Source organism: Oncorhynchus gorbuscha, linkage group LG21 (assembly GCF_021184085.1).
Source record: "Oncorhynchus gorbuscha isolate QuinsamMale2020 ecotype Even-year linkage group LG21, OgorEven_v1.0, whole genome shotgun sequence".
In the NCBI taxonomy this organism is placed as follows: domain Eukaryota; kingdom Metazoa; phylum Chordata; class Actinopteri; order Salmoniformes; family Salmonidae; genus Oncorhynchus; species Oncorhynchus gorbuscha.
The window spans coordinates 29,799,267-29,815,752 of record NC_060193.1 but is presented as its reverse complement, the minus strand read 5'-3'; the positions used below and the strand labels follow the sequence as shown (position 1 = coordinate 29,815,752).

At 47.4% G+C, this 16,486-nt stretch overlaps 1 protein-coding gene across 1 annotated transcript in view; it reads right to left on the bottom strand.

Annotated features, from left to right (window-relative positions):
- Positions 1-15,755, bottom strand: part of LOC124007949 (ankyrin-2-like) — a 280,314-nt gene extending 264,559 nt beyond the window's left edge. The window contains exon 1 of the mRNA XM_046318844.1: positions 15,296-15,755. Coding sequence (XP_046174800.1) covers positions 15,296-15,391 — 96 coding nt within the window. The 5' untranslated portion in view covers positions 15,392-15,755. The remainder of the gene's footprint in view (positions 1-15,295) is intronic.
- Positions 15,756-16,486: the final 731 nt, after the last annotated feature.

Genomic DNA, 16,486 nt, shown 5'->3' with positions numbered 1-16,486 from the left:
GAGTTTATTAATGCTCAAATCCGAATAACTGAAATCCTCTAGATAGTTGAAGGGAAAACAACTGGAGAGCGGCCACAGACTGCAGGTCGCCGGGTAGGCGCAGGCCGTAGTCAACTGAGACACCTGCTCACACGCAGCGTCTGAAGAAGGCACAAAACACGACAGGACAGGGTGATACACAATCACGGCAAAAAACACGACAGGACAGGGCGAAACGCAATTACAGCATGGAATACAAAACAAGGAACCGACGGAACAGGGACGGAACACAAAGGAATAAATAGGGAGTCTAATCAGGGGAAAGGATCGGGAACAGGTGTGGGAATTAAATGATGATTAGGGAATAGGAACAGCTGGGAGCAGGAACGGAACGACAGAGAGAAGAGAGAGCGAGAGAGTGAGAGAGGGAGGGGAGAGAGAGGGATAGAACCAAACAAGACCAGCAGAGGGAAACGAATAGCATGGGGAGCACAGGGACAAGACATGACAATGAATGACAAACATGACAGTACCCCCCCACTCACCGAGCGCCTCCTGGCGCACTCGAGGAGGAATCCTGGCGGCAACGGAGGAAATCATCGATGAGCGAACGGTCCAGCACGTCCCGAGACGGAACCCAACTCCTCTCCTCAGGACCGTAACCCTCCCAATCCACTAGGTATTGGTGACCCCGTCCCCGAGAACGCATGTCCATAATTTTATGTACCTTGTAAATAGGTGCGCTCGACAAGGACGGGAGGGGGAGGGAAGACGAACGGGGTGCGAAGAAAGGGCTTAACACAGGAGACATGGAAGACAGGATGGACGCGACGAAGATGTCGCGGAAGAAGCAGTCGCACAGCGACAGGATTGACGACCTGGGAGACACGGAACGGACCAATGAACCGCGGAGTCAACTTACGAGAAGCTGTCGTAAGAGGAAGGTTGCGAGTGGAAAGCCACACTCTCTGGCCGCAACAATACCTTGGACTCTTAATCCTGCGTTTATTGGCGGCTCTCACCGTCTGTGCCCTGTAACGGCAAAGTGCAGACCTCACCCTCCTCCAGGTGCGCTCACAACGTTGGACAAACGCTTGAGCGGAGGGAACGCTGGACTCGGCAAGCTGGGATGAGAACAGAGGAGGCTGGTAACCCAGACTACTCTGAAACGGAGATAACCCGGTAGCAGACGAAGGAAGCGAATTGTGAGCGTATTCTGCCCAGGGAGCTGTTCTGCCCAAGACGCAGGGTTCCTGAAAGAAAGGCTGCGTAGTATGCGACCAATCGTCTGATTGGCCCTCTCTGCTTGACCGTTAGACTGGGGATGAAACCCGGAAGAGAGACTGACGGACGCACCAATCAAACGACAGAACTCCCTCCAAAACTGTGACGTGAATTGCGGACCTCTGTCTGAAACGGCGTCTAACGGGAGGCCATGAATTCTGAATACATTCTCAATAATGATTTGTGCCGTTTCCTTAGCGGAAGGAAGTTTAGCGAGGGGAATGAAATGTGCCGCCTTAGAGAACCTATCGACAACCGTCAGAATCACAGTCTTCCCCGCAGACAAAGGCAGACCGGTAATGAAGTCTAAGGCAATGTGAGACCATGGTCGAGAAGGAATGGGGAGCGGTCTGAGACGACCGGCAGGAGGAGAGTTACCCGACTTAGTCTGCGCGCAGTCCGAACAGGCAGCCACGAAACGGCGCGTGTCACGCTCCTGAGTCGGCCACCAAAAGCGCTGGCGAATAGACGCAAGAGTGCCTCGAACACCGGGATGACCCGCTAACTTGGCAGAGTGAGCCCACTGAAGAACAGCCAGACGAGTGGAAACAGGAACGAAAAGGAGGTTACTAGGACAAGCGCGCGGCGGCCGCAGTGTGCGTGAGTGCTTGCTTAACCTGTCTTTCAATTCCCCAGACTGTTAACCCGACAACACGCCCATAAGGAAGAATCCCCTCGGGATCAGTAGAAGCCACAGAAGAACTAAACAGACGGGATAAGGCATCAGGCTTGGTGTTCTTGCTACCCGGACGGTAAGAAATCACAAACTCGAAACGAGCGAAAAACAACGCCCAACGAGCTTGACGGGCATTAAGTCGTTTGGCAGAACGGATGTACTCAAGGTTCTTATGGTCTGTCCAAACGACAAAAGGAACGGTCGCCCCCTCCAACCACTGTCGCCATTCGCCTAGGGCTAAGCGGATGGCGAGCAGTTCACGGTTACCCACATCATAGTTGCGCTCAGATGGCGACAGGCGATGAGAAAAATAAGCGCAAGGATGAACCTTATCGTCAGACTGGGAGCGCTGGGATAGAATGGCTCCCACGCCTACCTCTGAAGGTCAACCTCGACAATGAATTGTCTAGTGACGTCAGGAGTAACGAGGATAGGAGCGGACGTAAAACGTTCTTTAGAAGATCAAAAGCTCCTGGGCGGAACCGGACCACTTAAAACACGTCTTGACAGAAGTAAGAGCTGTGAGAGGGGCAGCAACTTGACCGAAATTACGAATGAAACGCCGATAGAAATTAGCGAAACCTAAGAAGCGCTGCAACTCGACACGTGACCTTGGAACGGGCCAATCACTGACAGCTTGGACCTTAGCGGAATCCATCTGAATGCCTTCAGCGGAAATAACGGAACCGAGAAAAGTAACGGAGGAGACATGAAAAGAGCACTTCTCAGCCTTTACGTAGAGACAATTCTCTAAAAGGCGCTGTAGAACACGTCGAACGTGCTGAACATGAATCTCGAGTGACGGAGAAAAAATCAGGATATCGTCAAGATAGACAAAAACAAAAATGTTCAGCATGTCTCTCAGAACATCATTAACTAATGCCTGAAAAACAGCTGGCGCATTGGCGAGACCGAACGGCAGAACCCGGTACTCAAAATGCCCTAACGGAGTATTAAACGCCGTTTTCCACTCGTCCCCCTCTCTGATGCGCACGAGATGGTAAGCGTTACGAAGGTCCAACTTAGTAAAGCACCTGGCTCCCTGCAGAATCTCGAAGGCTGATGACATAAGGGGGAAGCGGATAACGATTCTTAACCGTTATGTCATTCAGCCTCGATAATCCACGCAGGGGCGCAGAGTACCGTCCTTCTTCTTAACAAAAAAGAACCCCGCCCCGGCCGGAGAAGAAGAAGGCACTATGGTACCGGCGTCAAGAGACACAGACAAATAATCCTCGAGAGCCTTACGTTCGGGAGCCGACAGAGAGTATAGTCTACCTCGAGGAGGCGTGGTCCCTGGAAGGAGATCAATACTACAATCATACGACCGGTGAGGAGGAAGGGAGTTGGCTCGGGACCGACTGAAGACCGTGCGCAGATCATGATATTCCTCCGGCACTCCTGTCAAATCGCCAGGTTCCTCCTGAGAAGTAGGGAGAGAAGAAACGGGAGGGATGGCAGACATTAAACACTTCACATGACAAGAAACGTTCCAGGATAGGATAGAATTACTAGACCAATTAATAGAAGGATTATGACATACTAGCCAGGGATGACCCAAAACAACAGGTGTAAACGGTGAACGGAAAATCAAAAAAGAAATAGTCTCACTGTGGTTACCAGATACTGTGAGAGTTAAAGGTAGTGTCTCAAATTTGATACTGGGAAGATGACTACCATCTAAGGCAAACATGGGCGTAGGCCTGTCTAATGGTCTGAAAGGAATGTTATGTTTCCGAGCCCATGCTTCGTCCATGAAACAACCCTCAGCCCCAGAGTCAATCAAAGCACTGCATGTAGCACCCGAACCGGTCCAGCGTAGATGGACCGACATAGTAGTACAAGATCTAGATGAAGGGACCTGAGTAGTAGCGCTCACCAGTAGCCCTCCGCTTACTGATGGGCTCTGGCCTCTTACTGGACATGAAATAACAAAATGTCCAGCCACTCCGCAATAGAGGCACAGGCGGTTGGTGATCCTCTGTTCCCTCTCCTTATTCGAGATGCGAATCCCTCCCAGCTGCATGGGCTCAGTCTCAAAGCCAGAGGGAGATGGTTGCGATGCGGAGCAGGGAAACACCGTTGATGCGAGCTCTCTTCCACGAGCCCGGTGACGAAGATCTACCCGTCGTTCTATGCGGATGGCGAGAGCAATCAAGGAGTCCACATCTGAAGGAACCTCCCGGGAGAGAATCTCATCCTTAACCACTGCGTGGAGTCCCTCCAGAAAACGAGCGAGCAGCGCCGGCTCGTTCCACTCACTAGAGGCAGCAAGAGTGCGAAACTCAATGGAATAATCCGTTATGGACCGTTCACCTTGGCATAAGGAAGCCAGGGCCCTAGAAGCCTCCTCACCAAAAACTGAACGGTCAAAAACCCGAATCATCTCCTCTTTAAAGTTCTGGAATCTGTTAGAGCAATCAGCCCTTGCCTCCCAGATAGCTGTGCCCCATTCTCGAGCCCGGCCAGTAAGGAGTGAAATGACGAAAGCAACCCGAGCTCTCTCTCTAGAGTATGTGTGGGGTTGGAGAGAGAACACAATCTCACACTGCGTGAGAAAGGAGCGGCACTCAGTGGGCTGCCCGGAGTAGCAAGGTGGGTTATTAACCCTGGGTTCAGGAGGCTCGGCAGGCCAGGGAGTAACAGGTGGCACGAGACGTAGACTCTGGAACTGTCCAGAGAGGTCGGAAACCTGAGCGGCCAGGTTCTCCACGGCATGGCGAGCAGCAGACAATTCCTGCTCGTGTCTGCCGAGCATGGCTCCTTGGATCTCGACGGCAGTGTAACGAGCGTCTGAAGTCGCTGGGTCCATTCTTTGGTCGGTTCCTTCTGTTATGCAGGTGAAGGAGGACCCAAACGCGACTTAACAGAAACAGAGTTTATTAATGCTCAAATCCGAATAACTGAAATCCTCTAGATAGTTGAAGGGAAAACAACTGGAGAGCGGCCACAGACTGCAGGTCGCTTCGGGTAGGCGCAGGCCGTAGTCAACTGAGACACCTGCTCACACGCAGCGTCTGAAGAAGGCACAAAACACGACAGGACAGGGTGATACACAATCACGGCAAAAAACACGACAGGACAGGGCGAAACGCAATTACAGCATGGAATACAAAACAAGGAACCGACGGAACAGGGACGGAACACAAAGGAATAAATAGGGAGTCTAATCAGGGGAAAGGATCGGGAACAGGTGTGGGAATTAAATGATGATTAGGGGAATAGGAACAGCTGGGAGCAGGAACGGAACGACAGAGAGAAGAGAGAGCGAGAGAGTGAGAGAGGGAGGGGGAGAGAGAGGGATAGAACCAAACAAGACCAGCAGAGGGAAACGAATAGCATGGGGAGCACAGGGACAAGACATGACAATGAATGACAAACATGACAGAGCCTTCACACAATCATACAAATTCACAATATGTACCGTTTTCAAGGCAATAAAAACACATGCAATTTCAGAAAAGTAACTTATGAAACAATATCCTGAAAAACCAACACATTCCACAGGAAAAAGGTCATCAACCAGCTGTCTGAACTGCCATAACGGCACCATCCAACTTTAAGAAAATTCTGGTGATCATTCCACAAGTAACATATACTTAGTTTTTTACCTGCATTAAGTACCACTTTCAATTCAACAAAGGCTTTGCAAAAAAAAAGAAAAAAGATAAAAGGTTCTGAAAGAACCTTGTCACCAACAGGGGCAACAAAACAGTTATATCAAGGACTGCCAGCGCCTGGACTGGCAGAGCTAAGAGCATGAGAGAGTGTGTGTGTGTGTGTGTGTGACTTTTGAGTGATGCCAATGTAGTCTTAGCACTGATACAGGAAACACACACACAGGCATACCGATACACAGGCACACACACAAACACACACACAGTGCCCTTCTGTTTCCCACACACACTTCACAAAGTCATAATCACGTCCACTTGCTGGAGTCTGTTATGATAAGGACCTTTGCCAGCTCTTACAGCATGTGGAATTTCCAGGCGATCAATCAACTATTTCTGTAGGACACTGCAGGATGGTTTTGAAGTTGCTTTCCTCACTTGCAAAAACCTCTGAAAGACACCATGTTGCTGTCAATGGGTTCCTACTAGCTCATTAGCATTGGAAGCTAGACCAACACATATTTCGACTCATTTTCTCTAAGAACTGCCCTATATAGTTAAAAGTGCTGCCGTAGATCCAAAAAAACAGTACAGCATATCAGTGAAAATGGAACTGACAGTTTTGCTAGGAGGACACACCCTACCTGACACACCCTACCTGATACATGAAGTCTACAGTACCCAGGACCTTAAACCTGGACTGTCTGCCACCTGTTCACCCCAGGCCTCCTAAAGGGCATGGAATAGGAAATAGGGATGACCCCTTCCCACTGATGGCCCAGATTCCTGCAGTCCACTTGATAACAGAGGCCTAATTTACAGAGTAGGTGTTGAAAATATGTTTAAAAGCAGCCAAATTCCTCTGATGTCTGGTATGGGTTATCAAGGTCTGCCAGGACTGGCAGAGCTACCAGCGTGAGATAGTGTGACCTTTGAGTGACGCCAAGGGAGTCTTAGCACTGACACGGTAAACACGCGCACTTCTGTTTCCCCACACACACACACCTCACAAAGTCACTCCAGCCCACTTATTATATTGTAATGACAAGGACCCTAGCAAGTGGGGCTGGGACGATACCAGTATCACGATACTCGTTAGTATCGTGGCGAGGCAACAAAACACGAAGAGGGTTTGACAGCCTTAATGTTGGAAATGAACACTATTATGTTGTCATACAGAGTCACATTTATTTATTTTCCAACCTACAGCACACAATATTTTACAAACAGCAGGTGTTTGAAGGACCAACGAGTTTGGTCTGCTTCGTGTTTACATTTTTGCTATGGAAAAAAATATTGCGATACTGGTATCGTCCTGGACCTGTTAGCAAGATCTTCAGCACGTGGCATTTGAGGACTAATTTATCTGCTGCACTGACCTGGGGCTGTTTTTAGCACCTTGTTGTTCAGGGTAACCAAAGCAGAGCAGGCAGCCTTTGAGCTACTTTACTGTAATACTTATGAGAGTGTTAGAGGCAATAATCGCTAAGATTGACTTATTTAACTTACAGACTTGAAGGCTTAATGCAGAATGTTGGGCTCTGCTTTTGCAAAACTCCTTTGAAGCCTCTGCTGGTGCTAAGCCACACACACTTTACGATATGACTTTCGATGAAAACTGCATGGATTCCATTCATGTAGATAGTCAACGCAAAGAGCACTTGATGCCTGTTCTTCTAAGCTAAATCCAATTAAATCACCAGAAAATCATTAACACAACACCTTTTAAATTACATTTGAAGTACGTAAGAGTCTGAGGTTAGACCTTTGAGGAGGGTAAGAGGGACTAAGAGACTGGCTGACCAGAGAGACCGAGCTGGACGGTAAAAGCCCTCTTTCTCCACACTAGCCTTTTCCTCTCCATGAGTCTAGAAACGCCAGTCACTGGTGGTTAAACCCAAGCTGTCAGACGTCCAGAAAGCCCCAGGAGAATGTTTTCGAGGTCAGACAAAAAAACCTGGAGAGACTTAAGAAAAAAAGAGCTGTCCGATCAAATGCCTGATTGTATTTTATTGGGAAAGAGACAAACCCCTGGGGGGCACGCCTCTCAGCCATAAACACAAGCACTGTCTTTGTCCCATAGGGGGCAACACAGGGGCCACATGCACACAGGCAGCCATTCAGGCACCGATCCACAAAGACACACACAGGCAGACACGCACACACATAGCAACAAGGGCCTCCGGTTCCCACACGACGCTATTGATCGTTGTTAGTGCATTCCGTAACATTGAACTCCCCTTAACATACCGCACCGTTCTCCACGTACACACACACACGCACGCGCACACACACTACAGCCGTCAGCTCCCAAGAGGGGGCAGAGCAAAGGCATTCTACGAATGTGAGAGATGTTCGGAACATTGTGCCTTGGGGGGTGGGTTAAATAGCCACTTTGATCGCACACCAACACAAATATGCTATTAGTGGTAACCCACAGGTCTCTGAGTGAATACATGAGTGGGAGAACAGGGTAGGAGCAAGCAGCAGACAGTAATATAGTGAACGTGAAGTGAATGGAAGTGAATGTGAAGTGAATGTGCCTCATAGAGGAAGCCCACAGTAGACCTCAGCTTCACCCATAACGGTATTCATCATAATCATCGTCATCCTCTTCATCTCACATCCCTTCATCCCATTGTCTAACCTGGGGTTTACCCCAGAATACTGTTTTATAGGACAATAGTATTTGATTATTTTCATTCATTGCTCGCTCAGATGTTTTACTTTGGTCCAGTGTTTCTCCTACCTAAATGATTCAGGCTTCAATTGGTTTCGATTTCAATATTGGTGCCAGGGGTCCTGGATGTTGCTTTGGGGGCCTTCGGAGCCCCACCTAGAAATAACATCGGTCTGACGTTGTCCTAACTGACCCTCTGTTGCGGTCTCTCTCCCGCTCGCTCTTTGATCTTTCCATCACGTCAGTTTCAGAGTCATCGTGCCTATTTCACACCTCACAGACAACTGGTCATCTCCTAGAATAGGAGGCCCACGGTATTTTTTATTTTTTTATTGAACCTTTATTTAATAAGGAGAGAGGGAGAGAAATAGAGGAATGAATGGAGGGACGGACGGATGAATGAACCAATGAATGAATGAAACCGACACCCACCTACCAGCTCTTTGCCATCAGTGGCATACTCAGTGGTATTGAAAATAGAGTGCGTGCTCCCTAATACTATATGAACGGGCAGCTCTCACTGTGTGTTCATAACCAAGGCTTGAGGAGTAACAGCACCACCACTTTAAACATTTGTTATTTTTTTATTCACCTTTATTTAACCAGGTAGGCTAGTTGAGAACAAGAACTCATTTACAACTGTGACCTGGCCAAGATAAAGGAAAGCAGTGCGACACAAACAACAACACAGAGTTACGCATGGGAATAAACAAACGTACAATCAATAATACAATAGAGAAAGTCATATACAGTGTGTGCAAATGAGTTAGGATTCTATTCGTTTCCCTCTGCTGGTCTTATTAGGTTCTTTCCCTCTTTCTATACCTCTCTCTCCCCCTCCCTCTCTCACTCTCTCGCTCTCTCTTCTCTCTCTATCGTTCCGTTCCTGCTCCCAGGTTCCTATTCCCCTAATCATCATTTAGCCTTCCCACACCTGTTCCCGATCCTTTTCCCTGATTAGAGTCCCTATTTCTCTCCTTGTTTCCCGTTTCTGCCCTGTCGGTTCCTTGTCTAGAATTCACCGTGCTGTGTTTGTGTATCGCCCTGTCGTGTCGTGTTTTCCTCAGATGCTGTGGCAACCTGCTGTTCACCTGCTGTTCAAGATCGAGTCTCCAGTTTGTCCTCGTCATTTCGAGTGAAAGTTGTGTTTTTTTTGATTGTATTTACTTTACTGGATTAAAGACTCTGTTTTCGCCAAGCTATGACAGTTAGGATAAGGGGGGTGAGGCTATAAATAGGCCATAGTGGCAAAATTATTACAGTATGGCAAATTAAACACTGGGGTGATAGATGTGCAGAAGATGAGTGTGCAAGTATCGGTACTGTGGTGCAAAGGAGAAAAATAAATCAAATGAATAATATGTTGAGGAGGTAGTTGGATGGGCTATTTACAGATTGGCTATGTACAGGTGCAGTGATCTGTGAGCTGCTCCGACAGCTGGTGCTTAAAGCTAGTGAGTGAGATATGAGTCTCCAGCTTCAGTGATTTTTGCAGTTCATTCCAGTCATTGGCAGCAGAGAACTGGAAGGAAAGGCGGCCGAAGGAGGAATTGGTTTTGGGGGTGACCAGTGAAATATACCTGCTGGGGCGAGTGCTGCTATGGGTGGGTGCTGCTATGGTGACCAGTGAGCTGAGATAAAGCGGGGCTTTACCTAGCAACAACTTATAGATGACCTGGAGCCAGTGGGTTTGGCGACGGATATAAAGCGAGGGTCAGCCAACGAGAGCATACAGGTCGCAGTGGTGGGTAGTATATGGGGCTTTGGTGACAAAACGGATGGCACTGTGATAGACTGCATCGAATTTGCTGAGTAGAGTGTTGGAGGCTATTTTGTAAATGACATCGCCGAAGTCAAGGATCAGTAGTATAGTCAGTTTCACGAGGGTATGTTTGGCAGCATGAGTGAAGGACGCTTTGCTGCGAAATAGGAAGCAAATTCTAGATATAACTTTGGATTGGAGATGTTTGATGTGAGTCTGGAAGGAGAGTTTAAAGTCTAACCAGACACCTAGGTATTTGTAGTTGTCCACATATTCTAAGTCAGAACCGTCCAGAGTAGTGATGCTGGACCGGTGGGTAGGTGTGGGCAGCGATCGGTTGAAGAGCATGCATTTAGTTTTGCTTGCAGTTAAGAACAGTTGAAGGCCACGGAAGGAGAGTTGTATGGCATTAAAGCTCGTCTGGAGGTTAGTTAACACAGTGTCTAAAGAAAGACCAGAAGTATACAGAATTCTGTCGTCTAGGTAGAGGTGGATGAGAGAATCACCAGCAGCAAGAGCGACATCACTGATGTATATAGAGAAAAGAGTCGGTCCCAAGGATTGAACCCTGTGGCACACCCATAGAGACTGCCCCATGAGACAAGAGTAAAGCTGGGTACTCTTAACACTCAGCAGTGGTATATACCACACATGATATGACGAGTGAGTATGTGTCATCTTCAACAAACCTGTCACACCCTATGCTAATGTCTGGCTAGTCGAGGGGCATTAACATAATGTCCTAGGACAAGGGACAATCAGAGCATTTTTGCTGCACATCTGATGATATATAGCCAGGATTCTGATGAGGATGAAACAGTAAAGATAAGGAAGACCAAAGGAAAAAAATGCATGCACATTGTAATTTGCACCTTATTACCGTGCCGTGCACCATACATCGTCTTGGCAACTGCTAAACTCAGAATTAAATGCTTTGTCATATCCACAGATTGGAGAGACAAAGGAGGGAGCACACAGGGCTCCGGCCGCAGTAGAGAGAATGAACCCTTGAGCAAAGCACTTTAACCTGAGTCTGAACTCACTAAAGCTCCCGAAATATGGTCCAAACTCGCAACCGTAGCATACGACGCAGTCTCCCTCACGTCTCCTTGGATACGCTGCATTAGGCGAGCTGGAGACCAAAAACACAGATAATGACGTGACTGAAAAATGGCCCAGTCAGAAAGTATGGCCTCACACACTGATAAAATATACACACACACATTGACACATAAACCCAGACTCGTAGCATGGGTATGGGGTCCACTGTGCACACATATGTGGAGTCCACTGAGCACACACACCCACACAAACACACACATGTGTACACATAGTGGCAACTGCAGAGGGAAGCATGACTTTGCAAAACATCTACAGGGCAAAAAGAGAGGTAATGAGAGAGAGAAAGAGAGATATATTCACTTTATATATTATCTACCTCACTTGCTTTGGCAATGTTAACACATTCAATAAAGCCCTTGAATTGAATTGAATTGAGAGAGCGAGAGAGAGAGAGAGAGAGAGAGGGGGAGAGCGAGACAGAGAGATACAGACAGAGAGAGAGAGCGAGAGAGCGAGAGAGAGACAGAGAGAGAGAGAGAGAGAGAGATACACAGAGAGAGAGAGAGAGAGACAGACAGACAGAGTGGAAGAGTGTATTCACTAATTTAACCTGACACACAGCAGCACTGTTCTGTCTATAGCACACCTGTCTGTCTGCACTCAAAAACTCTCTGACAAAATAGTTATTCCGATCATTATTGGGCTCAACTCCATCTGGAAAAGGGTCGGTTTCTATTTGCATTATGAAAAGACCTTGCCCAATTAGACTGACAGGAATTTAAATGGAATAGACCCTAACTCTGATCGAAAAACATGTCTTTGATCTTAATGACTGTTACGTTATAGCATACACCAATGCTATTCCATGTTGTCACGACTCCCTCCTCTCCTTGTTCGGGCAGCGCTCGGCGGTCGACGTCACCGGCCTTCTAGCCATCGCCGCTCCACCTTTCATTTTCCATTTGTTTGGTCTTGTTTTCCCGCACACCTGGTTTACATCCCCTCATCACTCTGCGTGTATATTATCCTGTGTCGTCGTCCCCCCCCCCATGTCTGTGTGTGTAATTGTTCGTTACGTTTATTGTGTGACGCGTCAGGCTGTTATTTTCCGGGTATGGTTTTGAACCTGTGGTATTGTATTGTTGTACATCATTTTGTGTGACCAGTGCGCTATTTGCTTTTGCCTTCGGCTGGAGTGTTGTGTGCCTGTTCACTCATCTCTGCTCTCCTGCAGCTGACTCCAGTTGACCAGTCTGACACATGTTCTCTGAGTTTTGGGCAACTGGAGATATTGCAAATACAGCTGATGTTCCATAACTGATTGCCAACCTGTTATGTATTTATTATGTTAAATAATGCATAGGAAGAAATATAATCCGAAGTAGTATATATTTATTCCACATGGCAGTCTATGGAGCGGTCATGTTTAAAGACTGTGGCTGGGTGAGACGGGACATAGCGACCATGCTGCGACTGTTCTCTCGTGTCCCTGGTGGCTGTGTGGGGTGGTGACTGGTGGTGGGATCTGCGTTCCGCTAAAAGCATGAATCGACTCTGAGATTTCAATGACATCGTTTCAAAAGTCGTCTTGAGGTGAGATACAGACAAGGCTGTACCCTTAACCTCGCTCTCTCTCTCTCTCTCTCTTTCCCTCCCTCTCCCTATCCATTCTCATCCATCACTTCTCCCCCCCACTTCCATTCCCTTTCTCATTTCTCTCCATTCCTCCTTATCAATCATATATGCCTTTCTCTAGCTCCTTCCCATTCTTCTCATCAATTAGCCACTGAGGAAATTAAATCAGATTGGCTGCTATGGCGACCACTGCAAAACAACCGCTTTCTTTTCGAAAAATAATTGATCCAGCATCACCAACACAATGATATTACCACATTCATCATAAGATATATATCACGCTGTCGCCCCCTTGCCCTTGCCTCCTCTCTGTCCCCTTGTTTTATCTTTCTGGGTATTTCTCTCTAACACACACACACACACACACACACACACACACACACACACACACACACACACACACACACACACACACACACACACACACACACACACACACACACACACACACACACACACACACACACACACACACACACACACACACACACACACGCCGCACACATACGTCGCACACATGTGCATGCACACACAAGCACACTCACACACATCACACATGTCACTGAGGCCATGTCCGGATTTTGTCACAATCTGGCCTTAACCGAGCCGGAAAGAGTGGCAGATGTCCTCCACATGAACAGATCTGGTGACAAACGTCTTTTACCTCCCTCTTCCGCCCATCCCATCCCCTGTCAGACAATCCTACTCACGGTGTTAAACGACCTACCATAGGGCCCTGGTATAGGTACACCCATTACAATAAATGAATAAGAACAGTCTTATAGTATTTCTAAATGTGTGTGTCTGAGGGTGTGAGTGCGTGTGCATGCATGCACCAGTACGTGCATGGTGCATGTGTCCATGTGTGTGTGTGTGCTTGCCTGTGTGCTAGTGCGTAATCCCACTGCCATATTCTCGACAGACTGCTCTGCCAAACAATCTGCTGCCATGGTGCTGGACAACTGTGCCTGCCCCCTGGGTGACACTGTGCCAGTTTACTCACTCTCTCTCTCTCTCTCTCTCTCTCTCTCTCTCTCTCTCTCTCTCTCTCTCTCTCTCTCTCTCTCTCTCTCTGTGCACCAGCATCACACTGTACTATACAGCAGGCAGCCTCACAGAGACCTAATGATAGAACAGAGAGACGATTAATATTCCATTATCTGTCATATTTACAGGCTCGGTGATTTTGTGTCATGTTTGTACACAAAATCCCATTGTCAAACTATCTTTGACAACCACACTCCCATAGGCAGCAATTAACACAGAAGGTCTAGTTCAGGCCCACTGAACTGAGCATGTGACATAATAGTAATGTCAATAAATAGCCACGCTTCTTGTTCGCATTGTTGTCATTGCATGTCATTTCACTATACTGTACTTTTAAAAGGTTGTTCCAAATAACAGACAATGTCGAAAGGCAACTAAAACCAGATGCACTTCCGCAAAGCCCTCCGTCTTAGCCCTCAGCACAAAACTCTGGCTCCCAGGACACATGACATCAATGTTTCATGCCATAACTGCTTGTGGCAATCACTGACACTTTGGGGTGAGCTATTTGTGATAAGTTCAAAGGTTACCACACTTTCTTGTGACTTCTACTTGTTTGACAGTCTGTGGTCAGAGTGTAGGGCTGCAGGGCAGCCTATTTCAGCCCTACAATGTGTCGGTCTACCTAGATGCAAATCAGGTGACCACAATGTAAAAAAAAGTTGTCATTTGTAGGCTACGCCTAAAGAGCCGAAGCAAATGAGAGTAAATACTGATTTGATTTGCATGATATAGATATAGCCTGTGGTGGAAATTCAAAGTCTATTTAATTGTAGGAAATCTGTTCCAAAGTATCCCCACGCATAATAGAAAGATATAGGCGGCTTGCCGGCTGAATCTTGTTGATGGTCCCTGGGCTATAGGCTTGACATTCTTGCATCTCTGTCACTCGGCAAAATAACGGGCGGGCAAATTGCCAGCAAACCCTTTTTAGAACCAGTGACATTTGATACCATGATTAAGCCTAAACAAATCCACTGTCCAAATGTCACCTGAAAACAACCATACACACTGTCCATGGAAAACGTGCATTTTGGATAGTTTGGCTGTGCTCCTGTGCCAACAATTTTGGACCCCCTTGTGGCCCCCTAAATGTGGAGTATGAAATCATTTTTACATAACTAATTTTTGCTATCTTTTTTTTACATCAGCTATTAGACAGAAAATGCAAATAAATGATTGAATGATTATGAACATGGTATTTTACCTGCTGATGCCTGCAATGCAGTGAAGACATAGTGACAACATTAACATCTAATGTAACTGGCCCCTCTAACAGTACAACTTGCCCCAGCTTGGCCACCCCCAGTTGAAATGGTCTAGAACCGCCACTGCTAACAACCACTGACACTAAACACTAATATTGCAACAAATAAACTGTAAGACAACTTTGTTTTCGACTGCGCTCGAGCCGAGCACCTTGAGGATTTGGTAACCAGGGGAACGCCTTCACCCTACCATCCTCACGCGAGCTATTCCACGTCAACCACGAGGATACATTTCAATAACATTGTTTCTTGCAACAACTTAGGACTAAATCCGCGAATACAACCCACCTGACGGGTGTTGGTGGTGGGCTCTTCATTCGCAGTGGGCGACGGTGTCGCTCCTTCAATCGATGCTGGAGTGACTGGGTCAGGAGAAGAAGCCATGTTCCAGTCTCATTCACAAGCCGTTCTTGCTGTCACGTTTCTCGGGTCTCTTTACCATTCAGTCCTGGTGCAGCCGTGGAGACCGTGGCTGCACTGTCAACGTCCCAGGCCGAAACCTTGAGTATCTGTCCGGCTTTTACAATCTAGGTGCTGTCTCCCATACGTCCTGTGCGGTTGCTCGTTTGCAGCGTGAAGTAGAGTCGGTGCCCAGTCGAGTCTATTCAAATGACGTTTTCCGAAGTGTGTGTGTGTGTACTTCTGGGCGCGCGATGCAGTAGCACAAGCTCTCCCTCGCCAGCCACTGCCACTATTTTGTCAGAGATTTCTTGTTTCTGCCACTCACCCCTCTCCACTTCTCGTTCTGTCAACGATGCTCTGCTGTGACTGGAGAAGAGGCTTACAACGCTCGCGCACGCAAAACTGAACACAGAGAATCTGATCACAGAGAATCTGATCACAGAGAATCTGATCACAGCTGGGAGTGAGTTAGAATAGTTTAATAGCAAGCTGTGCCTGTGACATGTTTCAAAATCCTATTCAGCTCGCTCTGTATGGCGAGGGAATACACCAATCAATCCTAACATAAATTCATGCAGCTGCATCATTTGTGTTGCGCAAACAAACAGCAAACGTGTTATGCCCTTTCCGTCAATGTCAAACTATGCGCACATAGCTGACTGCACAGTCAATGTGACAAACATTTTGTATTCACTCGCGCTGAAGCCTTTTATCCAAATGAATAAATTCAAGGAGAGAGTTGACTTCATTTTTGGCTGAACATCAGCTGGGTCAATAATTTGTGTGGCACTTGGCAGTGAGACTTACATCAGCAGTATTGGTCTACTGCAGAGTCTCTAAGAAAGAGCTGGAATGCACGACAAAAACAGCCCATATACCTGCATGCACTATTCTATTACTGAAACATGTATTTTATGATTGGGCCTATAATGTACATGGGGGTTGGGTAACTCAAGAAGGTCAGCCTCAGCCTCTCAACCCCCAATTTGTCACTGGGGACATTGAATGGGTGGGGGGCTGGTGTCCCAGCTGGTGACCGTTTTTTTTTTGGTCAGGGAACTAGCAAGGGGTAGTTAC